This window comes from Hordeum vulgare, chromosome 3H, assembly GCF_904849725.1.
Source record: "Hordeum vulgare subsp. vulgare chromosome 3H, MorexV3_pseudomolecules_assembly, whole genome shotgun sequence".
NCBI lineage: Eukaryota > Viridiplantae > Streptophyta > Magnoliopsida > Poales > Poaceae > Hordeum > Hordeum vulgare.
Window position 1 is genome coordinate 595,834,399 of NC_058520.1, and position 13,703 is coordinate 595,848,101.

The 13,703-nt window shown below is 46.6% G+C and overlaps 1 protein-coding gene across 1 annotated transcript; it reads right to left on the bottom strand.

Annotated features, from left to right (window-relative positions):
• Window positions 1–12,458: 12,458 nt before the first annotated feature.
• On the bottom strand, window positions 12,459–13,338 carry LOC123440932 (cysteine-rich and transmembrane domain-containing protein WIH1-like). The gene is made up of 3 exons (XM_045117469.1): window positions 13,190–13,338; window positions 12,970–13,069; window positions 12,459–12,825 (listed from the first exon to the last, which is right to left on the bottom strand). The coding sequence occupies exons 1-3, from the start codon at window positions 13,233–13,235 to the stop codon at window positions 12,777–12,779; spliced, it is 195 nt and encodes a 64-aa protein (XP_044973404.1). The 5' UTR covers window positions 13,236–13,338; the 3' UTR covers window positions 12,459–12,776.
• Window positions 13,339–13,703: the final 365 nt, after the last annotated feature.

A 13,703-nucleotide genomic window follows, 5' to 3' on the forward strand; every position in this document is an offset into this window, starting at 1 on the left:
TGGAAAAATAAAATAAAAAATAGATTCGAATTTAGAGAGAAATTCAACCTAAATTCAAAGTGCTAGTTAGCCTAACTAGCTTTCTGAATTTAAAGTGCTAGTTAGCCTAACTAGTTGTTTGAATTTAGGTTGAATTTTGTCTCTAAATTCGTACCGCTCGATATTGCAGCCGCGGCGGAGCTTATAAACAGGCTCGGCAGCCCTTCGCTTGGCAGGTGGGACTAAACATCCAACCGCACCGCGGCTGTGGCACGCACATGCCTTTAGTCCCGGTTGGTGGCTCCAACCAAGACTAATGCCCCTCTTTAGTCCCGGTTGGTGGAACCAACCGGGACCAAAGGCCTGTGCTTCCCGCCCTTTGGGTTGCCGAAAAGAGGCCTTTGGTACCGGTTGGTGCCACCAACCGGGACCAATGCAACCCTTTAGTCCCGGTTGGTGCCACGAACCGGGACCAATGCTTCTGCTATATAAGCCAACACTTTGGAAATTTTCAGATTTGACGGCGCCGCGAGCTCATCCACGCCCGACGACGCCGCGAGCTCATCCACGGCGCCGCCAGGCTGCCCCATCGCCGTCGCTCGTCGCCCTCCGCCCCCAAGCCCACGCCGTCGCCCGTCGCCGTCGCCCTCCGCCGCCCCCGAGCCGTCGCCAGTCACTGTCGCCGTCGCCCTCCGCCCCCGCCGCCGTCGCCGTCGCCCTCGCCGCCCATGCCGTCGCCCCGGCTGCCCCCAATGTGAGCCGCCGCCACCATGGCTCTATTTTTTTTGATTTATTGTTTTTAATTTTTGATTTGTAACATTTGATTTCTATATACATATCTAGTTGTAGAATGCTCATTTCATGCATGTATGTTTGCATTTTTCATATATGTATGTTTGCAGAGACCGGGGGTCTTAACCTCCTTTTCAAACAAAAATATACCCATATGAGCAACGTCTGATGGGTAAAGTGAGTCGTTGCCTTCTTTGTGCGTGATATTTGGCACAAATATGACCTCAAATCAAAAAAGGTTCAAAAAGAAAGTTGTTTGTATCACCCATATATATAAATTTGAAATTGGGCGCACCTCCATCCGAGATCATATGTGGACTGTGGTACCCAAAAATGAAATTGTTGTCTCAACCATACTTAAATCCGAGTTCGGTTAATTTTTAAAGAATGTTTAAAGGATTTGGAATACTTCCATTTTATGGGAAGTCCAGCAACATCATAAATAGATGTGAGGTCACGGTGCATTGAACAACACATAGCAAAATATTCAATCAACCACTTTTTACATTTATATACCTTTTTATCTCTCCCTTGTTTATATGCTTTCACGTTCTTCATTATTCATCATTCTTGCTATGAATAGATCATCAACATGTGTTTGTTATCCGATATACCCAACCACTTTGTGTAGTGGCCAATAATTCATATGGTATTTCTAGATCGTTCAGTGAATATACTCTATCAACCATCCCTAGTTTTCTCATTCATGCATCTAATTACATGCAAAGGACGATTCAAACTAATATCCACTAGTCAACAACCCGTGCATTTGCACGGGCTAGTTTTAATGCATGGTTACTTAGCAATGGTCTCGTGAAAGTATATTGATTTTGAAAATAGTGGTTAGTCTTATACTTGTCAGATTTTTTTGTTATGTGTGTAGTTCCTTCAAAACAAATGTGAAAACCAAAGTGCTAATTTTTGTGGGTATCTTAAAACGGAAATCAAATGCTTTATAATTTTAACATTTAAATGAAATATAATAAATCATAGAATAGTTTCATTCAACGTATTGATTTTGTTTTTTTCCATGCCTTATAGAAATGTTATTTTTTTAGTTCATTTTACGATGCCTATCCCGCATCCTCGTCGTCGACTCGGCGGAGGACACGTGCTTGATCAGAGGGGCCATGTCCGAGACTGGGCTCCGCCCGGCTGGTATTGGGAGGTGCTACCTTCCGGGGGACGTAGGTTGGTGAGGAGGCAGCCCGTTGTTGACCCGATCCTTGTTTGGTGGCGGTCGCGTGGGCCAGTGACGGTGCCGAGGCTTCCGGACACCACGGAGGTGGTACGTCACCGTGTCAGCGAGGAGGACAAGCACGTCCGTCGCTACAAGGTTGCATTGGAGGGCAGGTTCGACAATACCTGGCAGGTTCTTCAGGGATCTCACTCGAGCTATGATCCTGTGATGGTTCCTTCTCTTTGGGTGCCCACCGCCCGCGACGATACCCGTCGGGCGCTACGGTTCTAGCTGTATTAATGATGCTTTATGTATGATAGTATTCGAGGAGTATTAATTAGTGATAATATTCGACGATGTATGGACACAAGAGATCGATGATGTAGTCTTGCTTATAATTGAATGCATGCTAATTTGAATACTACTTTATTTTACGATTTGTTTTTGCTTATTGAATGTTCAAATTGGAAAAGTACTACTACTTTGAATGCTAAAATTAGAGAGCACTATGCAGAAATCTAGGAGCCCCCCTCCATCATTCGCGCCGTCGTCCCCTTCACCGACCCCCCTCCGACCTCGAGTCAGGGTCTATATTGTTTTATGCTATTTTACCTTAAATAGGGTATTTAATTAGGTCCTCCCTAATACTAATGATCATGTTGTTGTAAATGTTGTATGACAATGTTGTAAAGGGTAGTAATTGGTCTCTTCTGCTGCTTTTCAGAGATGGAGTTCTTCATGGTTATACTTGAGAAATCTTCTTCATGGTTATACTTGAGAAATCCTCCAGGCTGGTGCTGCCGCACAATTTTGTGAAGATGCTGGACGGCCATCGGCCACAGAACATGAAGCTGAGGCAGGCCGACAACGGGCTTCGCAAGCTGTGGGACGTGGAGGTGCTGTTCGACGCCGATGGCCGCATGTACCTAGATCGTGGCTGAAAGCAGTTCATCCGTGCCTACGACCTAGGGATCGGGTACTTCCTTGTCTTCAGGTACGACGGCAACGCCATGTTTGTCGTGAAGGTGTTCGACACGGTGTTCGACACGACTATGTGTCGGAGGCGCTACCAGGACGATGACGATGCCGGTACGCTCTGTCTCTTCTTCCTCTCCATTAGGCTATCTCTCACACCCATTTTAAAAAAAACTTTTTTGCATTTGGCAAGGCAATGGGAGCAGGAGCAGCGAGTACTGCGACATGTGCTATGTCTACGGCAGCAGCGACTCTGGCAGCAAAAGTAGCAGCGACTCTGGCGACAGCAAAAGTAGCAGCGACGATGGCCTCGCGATGGATGTCCCATAGCTGGGCGACAGGGCCATGCCAATTGTGGTAGAGGAGTACATCCCACAGCCTGGCCTGGGGCTTCGCCGCTCTAAGCGCATCAAGATGATGAAGGAGAAGGTGAAGAAGCAGGAGTGAATATCTTAAGAACCTGATGGCTTTAATCTTTATAGTATAAACCTTTTAAGTACGATAGTGTTGAACTGCTACTGCACTTTTAAGTATGATGGTGGTGTGCCTGATGAAATTTTGTGCATGCTCATGGATGCTCCTTGTTGTTATGATGTATGATGATGCATGATTAGTAGGACTTGTTATTATATATGATGATGTACGATGCGAGCATGAAGAGTTATTATATATCAGCGAGTGAAATGAACATAGCAGTAGCGTTGGTAAACCAAGCACGAAGATAAGAGAGGTCACTTCTCTCTATTAGCTAGCTAATAACAACCTAAATTAACCCCCAAAACCCCTAAACCAGCCACTTTCAAAAAAAAAAACCTCAGCTGCAACTAGTTTCTGACGCGTGGATGCCTTTTGGTCCCGGTTTATGTCACGAACCGGGACCAAAGGCCCCCTGCCTGGGCTGCCCGCAGCGGCCACGTGGATGCCCATCTGTCCCGGTTCGTGTAAGAACCGGGACTAAAGGGGGGAGGCATTAGTAACGACCTATTAGTCCCGGTTCAAGAACCGGGACTAATGGCCCTTACGAACCGGGACAAATGCCCTGTTTTCTACTAGTGGGGGTATCATACACTACTATCATATGCATCAGTGGAGAATCTTGCAAGAAAATGTAGGAGGGGCTCAATGTCAATGTTGTGAAGAAAAATGCATAAACTCTTAGTTTTTTAGTTCAAATAATGATATTTTTTTAATTATGAATACTAGTAAATTTTGTTTTCCAATTTTTGGAGGAGGGCTCAAGCCTGTTGAAGCACTCCCCTTAAATTCGCCACTGATATGCATGATATTAATACATGATACTCCCACTACAAGTCGCCTTAGCTAACGGGCCCATTTGCCATTCAGTGATGGATGGTGATTGCGGAGCAAGTGGCAACCAGCCAACCACCACCGACGACCAATGCCTCTCGATAAGAGCAAGTACAATAAGATACAGTCAGCAGACTGTAAGGATTAGAATACTATATTTTTGCTGAGTTGAATGAGAGAGAAGGGAAGCGGACTCTACGTGAAGAGCTAGCTCTAGCACGTGCTCCTAGATGCTTTATGAGAAGGAAAGGTGGGTCATATACGATAAAAATGATATTTTTTTATAGCTAACTATTGTATAAGGTAGCTATAAGACGGGCTATAAAATGATTTATAGCGAGCAGTTGGCTATACTATTAACCATGCTCTAAGGTTCTTGCCTTGGTGCCCATTTTGGTACTTGCAGCACCGAATCTGCGGTCAACGTTGGGTCTCAAACTGCGCTGAGGGTGGCCAGGGGTGCGGCAACGCCGGGCCTTTCCATTTCACCGGTCGCTAAGTAAACTTTGTGAGGGATCTGATGCGTGTTTAGAAAATACACCACTTTGTGAATTGTACCCATGAATTATCCATATTATTCATCATAAACATGTCACAATCGAGTATGTCCTACACGCCGCACCACTGTATGTGGCCTTTAGATGTGACTTAATTGGGCTGTGGCTTGCAGCATGGAACGCTCTATTTTGCAACAACTCAAATCGGTCTAGTTAGTAGAATGGTCGGATGAATTCCACTGAACTTACATCAGGATAAAAAAATTCGATCAACTCGATGCACCTTGCACTAGTCCACTGTGATGTACTGGTCAACAATTATGTACTTTGAGACACTCCTAAGAGCATCTACACGCACGATGAACAAATTTCGTCCATCAAACATCGGCGGACGTGTCCGTTTTAACCTTTCATATTTTATCTCACATAACCACACGCCTCAAATATTCTTGCTCATACCAAGGCATTTGGACGAACACACTATGCACAACCATACTGAAGCAACGCGGGCATGGACGCAAGCACTTTGGCCGCCGGCGCTTCGACGAACACACTATACTAGTAAACTCTTTATTTATTTATATTTTGATAAAGAGAGATCCGTCTCCGTTCCCATTAATAGAAACCATAATGTATTTTACAACTACCAGAGACAACAGGAAATATAATAAACAATGCATGATCTAGGGGCAAGATGCGAACATGCACTACCCATAGCCCCAAGGATCACATGGGGGTTCTTCATGAATGAAGCTACCTGAACGAACCGACATACTCCAACTTCATCTCCTGGGAGTCTACACGCCAGAACTCCAGGAGATGAAATAAATATATTTTTTAACATAGGCTTTTAAACTACATCAAATGGGACCATAAGAGAGCAGTAACAGCAAATGAAGTCTTCTACAACAGCCTGGTCAAGGGAAAAGACTAACGTAATACCCAGCCATAATCATGTTAGTTCCAAACCTCCATCCATGCGTCTCCTTGAAGATCTCATTGGAAATTAGCTCAACCATGCTTATGCCCTACTTCATTAATTGTTATTTGTCTTTCTAGGTTTATTTGCAAAATTCCAATCATGTAACGATTTTATAATAAGGTTGAGCGGAGTACAAGGGACCGGTCACCTTGTTATTAGCACATACAATTTTATTTATCAATTTGCAAAAAGTCCACAAAACAGCATAAACACCAACCATAACCAAAAAATATCAATCTTATTAAATTTCAGCAAATGTTTAAACAGTTTGGGGACATTATCAAGTATGTCATGGAGGTAAAAGGAACATTTCTTGATGTTTCAAAGCAATTTGGAAACAGGACATTGCGATGACAGGTGATTAATGGAATCACCCTTCCCACAATAAGGACACTTTTAACTAAATTATCTTTTTTTAAACAATGTTTCTAAGAACCAGCCACATGAAAACCTTAACTCTAGGTAGCATCTTAACTTTGGACAAGAAGTTGTGCGGTATTTTTACCCACTTTTCATTCAAGAGTCTATAATAGGACTTAAGAGAGCAAACCCCACTCAGTTAGTTTCCACCTAACAAAAGCATTTTGGTCAGTATGGACCACATCATCACAAACCTCTTTAATGTGGTTCCATAAATCTGAGGGGTCTCCAAAAGGAGACCTTCTAAAGTGGACTTGATCAAGCCCCTTTTTTTGCGAAAGTCATAGGTTTTTATTCCATAATGACAGAATTACAATCCTTAGCAACAAGAAGACTTGCACACGGGGGAGGGTGACCCAGCCAACATGTTGTACTGTCCCCACAACGAGCATAGTTTGCTAGGCAATCTGCAACTCTATTCTGTTCACGAGAAACTTTAACAGGAATAACAACTCTATCACTTAGTAGCACCTTAATATCTATAATTATATTACCATAAGCAGAAAAATCTAGTGAAACACCAGTAATTGCATTGATGGTCGTGACACAATCGGATTGGATCATGATGGTGCCCTCCGAATGCTCGGCAGCCAGCTTTACTCCTTCGTGTATAGCTTGTAATTCCGCCTCCAATGCATCATTGCAGTGAAAAGCTTACGGTAGGCAGCAAAGATTACCTCGCCCGATGGCTTCCTGAGTACCATCCCCGTACCCGCTGACCCATCAGATATCACAAATGACCCATCGACCGACAGTGCTACCATACCCTCTGGCGGCCGTGGCCACGGTAAGCTTGGCGCTGCCATAGCTGGGGGCCTAGCCTGTTCAGGAACCAGAGGAGACTTCCCCTTAAGGATGTCTTCCACACTGCTTGAGATCTGGGAGAATGTATTATGGTAGCTTTGCAGAAACGCCGAAGATACATCTTGTGGTGGAGGTGTCTTGCCGTGGAGAATTTCGTTACGAACATACCAGGAACGCCATAAGACCATTATAATTCTGCTCCGCACCAATACCGGAGCTTCATCCAGGAGAGTGAATAGCCATTCCTTGCCTGTGAAATTGGTTTGCAGTCTATCGGGTAATGGCCAGTAGAGACGCATTGTATCCCACAGGTTAGCAGCATTCGGGCAAGCAAGGAGAGCATGAAATGACGATTCTTGCTCCCGATCGCAGAGCTGGCAAAATCCATTCAGGTCAAAATGTCTCCTCTTCTTCTCAGCATCAGTAGGGAGGGACCCCGAAGCAACCTGCCAGGCAAAATTCTTGAGTTTTGGAGGAACCTTTGTATCCCAAATTAGCTTCCAAAGTGGCCTATCCCCAGAGGGCTGTGCACTAGCCGATCCTGGATTGAACTGGTCATAGTGAAAAGCCATTGCCACATGATAGGCGCTCTTTACTGTCAGCATTCCTGACTTCTCCCATGGCCAAGATATAAAGTCGTCCCACCTTGCTGACGTTCGTATCTTTAGGATAGCCTCCACATCCGGTTGCCAGAAGTACTGACGAAGCAAATCAACCCTCCAACCGCCGTGCTCGTTCAGAAAGTCATGCACTCTTTTGAGCCTGCAGTTCCGCCCAGGTGTAATTGGTATGAACGGCATGCCCCTTGGTATCCACGGATCACGCCATACCTTGATATTCATACCATTGCCCACCCGCCAGAGCATACCTTTCTTCACAAGCTGCAGTCCATGTTCCAGTCCTCGCCAGACCGCAGAGGCATTCCCAGTAAATACCGTGTCAACCAATTTCCCATTAGGAAAGTATTTAGCACGAAGGAGAGAGGCACACAAAGAATTTGGAGACATGAGTAAGCGCCACGCCTGCTTGGCCAACAGCGCTTGATTGTATGCCCGCATATCACGGAAGCCAAGACCCCCTTGAGATTTTGGTAGGATGATCTTGTTCCATGACATCCATGCCATTTTCCTCTTCCCCTTGTCCACTCCCCACCAGTATTACCGAATTAGTTTGGTAAGCTCATCGCACACCGAGTAGGGAAGTTTGAAGATGCTCATAACATAAACCGGTATAGCTTGTGCGACAGCCTTAATAAGAACTTCCTTGCTGGCTTGTGACGCATACTTTTCGCTCCATTCAATTAGCCTCTTGCTCAATGTCGCCTGTAAGGATTCAAATCTACCCTTGTGCATCCGTCCATCCGGAACCGGGAGGCCCAGGTATTTAGCTTCGAACTCCTACTGTGTGATTTGCAGAATACCCTTAATCTCATCAATCACTAATGGATCACAACTTTCTTTAAACAGGATAGAGCACTTTGAGGGATTAATTAGCTGGCCCGTTGAAATTGCATAGGTATGTAGCACATCCTTGACAATCTCAGCTTGGTCTGCAGCAGCCCGGAAGAATAAAAGAGAGTCGTCCGCAAATAAGAGATGAGATATAGCAGGCGCCCCTCTACATATTTCCAGTGGAACTAGGCCACGCTCCTGAACCGCCTCATGTAATAGAGCAGATAGTGCATCAGCAACAAATAGGAACAAAAAGGGGGAAAGTGGATCACCTTGCCTAAGGCCTCTTGAGGGGGTAAATTGCTGGAGAGACTTCCCATTGAACTTGACTGCAAACTTTACTGAACGCACCGATGCCATGATCCTCGTGACCCAGTCATTAGCAAAACCCCACCTCAATAGGGCCTTTTCCAAGAAATCCCAATCGACACGATCATAAGCTTTTGATAGATCCAGCTTGTAAGCACAGTAATCGTTCCTTGTGGAACCTGTTTGAAGGTGGTGTAGACATTCGAAGGCAATGATGGAGTTATCCGATATCAATCTACCAGGAATGAAGGCGCTTTGGTTTAACGAGATGAGGCCAGCTAGGAACGGGAGTAATCTATTCACCATACACTTGGATACCACCTTGTAAATAACATTACATAAAGAGATAGGGCGAAACTCCTTCAGGGAGGAAGGGTGCTGGACCTTGGGTATAAGAACAATCAGCGTTTCATTTACACCATCCGGCATTACCCCCGACGAAAAGAAGTCTCGTACTGCCTTTACCACATCTTCTTTCAACACCTCCCAGTTACGCTGATAAAATCTTGCTGGGAAACCATCCGGTCCCGGGGCTTTCAGTGGTCCAATCTGGAACAGCGCATCCGATATCTCCTTCTCAGAGTAAGGAGCGAGTAGATCCTCATTCATGACATCCGTAACTTTGGGCACTATCTTGTTTAACATCACCTCCGGAGTTAACGTAGGGTCTTTGGTATATACCTCCTTAAAATATGAAGAGGCCATCCGTTCCATCTCAGATGGCGACACACACCAAGAACCATCCTCTTTCTGAAGACGACGGATGTTATTTCGCCTAGCTCGCCATACCGCCTGTCTGTGAAAGTGTTTAGTGTTACGATCCCCCTCCTTCAACCATGTGATGCGACTTCGTTGGAGCCACATCATTTCCTCCCTATAGAGCAGTTCATCCAATTCCTCCATTTTTCTCTTTATGAGCACACGATCGGCGTCAGTAAGCTGCAAAACCTCAAGCTCCCGGCGCAATTTCAAAGTCTGTTTCTCCACATGGCCAAAATTATCCTTACTCCATTTACGAAGGTCTGACATGACAGATCTTAAGGACTCTGCCACGTTACCAAGATCCCGAGTAGGCTTGACTTTTGCCCATGCTGCCGCGATAACCTGGGATAGACGACAATCACGTTCCCACATAATTTCGTATTTGGGATTACCCGTCCGCCTTACGTCAACCACCTCTTCTAGAAGCAAGAACAGGGGGCAGTGATCCGATCTTGGAGAAATCAGGTGTTGTACTTTTGCATAGGGAAACATATCCCGCCACTCGTCGGAGGCGCACACCCTATCCAGGCGGACACGTGTGTTATCAATGCCTAATCTCCCATTATCGTATGTGTAAGGCACGCCCGAGAAGCCTAGATCAAACAGCTCACATAGTTCAAGGGTATCACGGAAGGCTTCCATCTGAGCTTCACGCCTGGCCGTCCTGGCGAAGTGCTCGTGCTGCCACAGAGCTTCGTTAAAGTCGCCCCCACCATCCATGGCAGTGAGGACAAGCCCCTTAGTCTGAGCAGATGGTACCACATGCACTGCCGATCCTCGACTCGAGGTTCTCCGTAAACAAAAGTTAATCTCCACTGCTTCCCTGACCCAGGATCAGAGATAAGAACATCAATGTAACGCTGGCAAGAATCTAACACCGTGACATGAAAGGATTCCTCCCAGAACAAGGCCAAACCACCACTATGACCGATACAATCAACACCGCTAAAACCCTTCAAGCCTAACCTCCATTTAAGACTCTCAATCTTTGCACAGGTTTGTCTTGTTTCCGACAGAAAGACAAAACTTGGGGAATGGGCTTTTACAAGAGCCCCAACTTCTCGAACTGTCCGGCGGTTCCCCGACCCCCGACAGTTCCAATATAAGTGACTCATTGGACCGGGCGGCGCTCCACCTGGGAGCCCGCCGAAAGGTTGTCGGAATCTGATTGACCATCATCCTTCTTAGCACGTTTGCTATCCGAGCTGGTAGCTGGGGAATCTAAATTTGCAGCCTCCTTCCCATCTGTTAACAACAACATTTTCCCCTCCTGAGTATGCACCACCCCTTCATCCTGTTCTACAAGTAGCCGCCTGCGAGCAGATTTATCAACCTCCATGGCCAGCGAGGTGTCTTTCTTAACAGGGCTAGATGCAGTATCTTTCAATTCCTTGTCAACGGCCGCTACCCCTTTGTCCGTCGGCACTTTGGCCGCAGGTGATTCGGGAGCAGCTTTGTCAGAGCGACTCGGTTCCCGATCACTATTGAACTTTCCCGGGGGGGTCAGCATACAGGTAGTCGCCGAATTTGAGATCACTTTCCGCATACACACCATTACCACACTCCTTATGATCATGACCAATTATACCACAAGCTTTGCAAAACCTTGCCAGCTTCTCATATCTGACGGCAAATACAGAGCGCACTTTACCTTTGACAATACTCACGAACTTCGTGAGGGGTTTCCTAACATCATGCTTAACCCGAACCCGGATATAATCTCCCCTGGAATTTCCTGCAATCCTTATTTCCAGTATCTACCCTGATGAACGAAGCAACTTTTCAACCACGTCCACTCTGCAATATCCATCCGGGAGTTTATGGATCTGGAGCCATATGGGCATATGGACCATAAGAACGTCCGTAGCCTTAGAGTAGCCATCATATGGAGCAAAAATCACTGCCATATTGCGGAACAGCCACGGGCCCTGTGACATGATCCGATCCCAATCCCCTAGGCATTGTGCTTGAATCACAAACAGATTGGCTCCGATGGGACGGAACCTAACGGGTTTAGCCGTATTCCAGGCCGCTCTCATATCCTTGAAGAACGCAGCTTGACTAAAGTTTTTGAAGGTTTGGACCCTGGCTAGGGCAAGCCAAGGGATCTCCTCCACGAGATCAGGAGCCTCCTCTTCCACTATCACATCATCGAACTCTTCCTCATGCAGATCCAGCTTCTCGAAGAAATCGCCGAGCTCCTCGTCTTGTTTCCCCTGGGAACCCAGGCTCGTCGAAGAGAACGCATCTGGAGCCGATGCCATGGCCCTGCTTCGCGAGACTCACCCTCGCCGAGAACTAGGCGCTCGGGAGCGGCGGGGGAGATCACGGGAGCCGATCGGTGATAGCACTCGCGGCGACGGTAGACCTAGGAGTAGACGGGGACCTACGGCGTGGAGTCGCCGCAGGGAAGTTAAACCCTAGGTTTTTAGGCTAGGGGACATGTCTGACTTGATCAAGCCCTTAACAAAAATAAAATCAACAATAGTCGTATTCTTATCAAAAATACACCGGGAGTTTATAACCTATCCACCAATCCTCAAAAATCTCACATTTTTCAGATTACCAAACTTAAATTACACAGAGAAAAGAAATGGTTTTTTGTGTTCCACAATCCCAATCCAAAACTGAGAACCACCTTGTCTAGGTTTTATCGCAGCTAGACATTTCCCTCTCTCAAATTTACTAAGAAGAATATGAGTAAATTCTTTATGTCATATCATGTCGATCATGGGATTTAGAGTCAATAAATTATTTATTAAAAAACATGCGTGACATCACTGGGAGTGAGTTTGTCCCGGGAAAGATAAGCCGGCTAAAACTTCAGCTACAAGGGAGCTCCGGGTGATGCATGTCGACACTTCCCACCAGGATTTGAGTTCCTTTTCTCTTTCTTGAAAAGGGGATTCGAGTTCTTCCCTTCCGCTTTCCATGGACTAGTGTTTTTTTTAAACGAATGTTTTTCTTTTCTTGATTAGCTGAAGATGCAGATGAGTGAATAATACGCACTGAAGCACCCTCAATCAATATTACTAGATCACAGTAGACAGTACTGGTAAGTATGTACCGTACGTCGGTCTCGTACACACCGATAATTACACACGACGAGGTGCATGAATATCGCACCGGACACGGATACATGAATATCTCACACACGCACACAGGCAGGCAGGTACTGATCATGTATCACCTTAGGAGTATGAAACCTAAAATAAGAGATACTGGAATTAAGAAGCAATTCTCTCTCTGTATAGCTCGTCGTGGGTACCATGGCACCGAGAGGTCTTGTGCCAGCAGCGGCCTCGCCGCCCGGCCGGTTAGTCGCAGCACATCTCGCAGATCCAGCAGCAGCAGAGTGCGGCGAGGCTGAAAAATGAACCAAATTCAGACATTATCAGGCCGGAAATCACTAGCGGTGATTAAACAAGTTACAGAGGAGGTGGTAGTGGTGTCGATCAGTCGATCGATGGAGCAGCTAGCTGGTTTTGGTGGTGGGGCGTACGTACGTACCATCCCTCGATGAAGCCCTTCTCGCCCCTGGATTTGGTGCTCGCCCGGCGCCCCTTCTTCCCGCCGGCCTGGCCTTGCTCCGCGGCCGTCGTCGGGTACCCTGCAACACAAACATCAACGAATGAATGACAAATTAACTCTATCTGCAGAGTCTGATGAAGACGGAGCACACCGCAGCTAGCTGAATCCCAGCGAATTATTAGCATGGATCGATGGATACCTGGTGGCGGTGGAGGAGCCTGCTGGTTGCTCATGTTGTTCTCCATCAGGGTACGTCCGGCCGCTAGCCTCAGGTGCGTGGTGTGCTGTGGTGAGCGGTCGACGGGATTCGGCTGTGATGGGTACCTGTCTCCGACTCCAACACCCTCTATATATACACACACACCCAGGGGCAGAGCACGGAAGCTTCACCCCAAACTTTTGACACCGCGCCGCGCAGTCGCTGATTGACAAGTAATTTGATTCGATTCGTCGGCCTCAGCGTCACCTTTATTAGCTCACAAGTAATCGCCAGGGTTTGTTGAGCGGATAGACACAGACACACGCACGCACGAAAGATGGAGGTCGACACGTCCGCCCACGGGTTTGGGATCGACGGCCGTCGGCGGCTGGAGAAGTCCAAGGCTTGAGATGAGGTGAGATGAGACGAGACGAGATGAGATGCAAAGCACCGCGTCGGAGGCGGCGCTTTCTGACTAGATTTGCAGGACGGCTGCTCTGTCCGATATTCCTTG

Coding starts and splice junctions, on each gene's coding strand:
- LOC123440932 (XM_045117469.1), bottom strand. CDS start 13,235: ATGGAGAACAACATGAGCAACCAGCAGGCTCCTCCACCGCCACCAG. Junction 13,070..13,189: donor GGCTCCTCCACCGCCACCAG/GTATCCATCGAT, acceptor TTTGTGTTGCAG/GGTACCCGACGACGGCCGCG. Junction 12,826..12,969: donor AAGGGCTTCATCGAGGGATG/GTACGTACGTAC, acceptor TTCATTTTTCAG/CCTCGCCGCACTCTGCTGCT.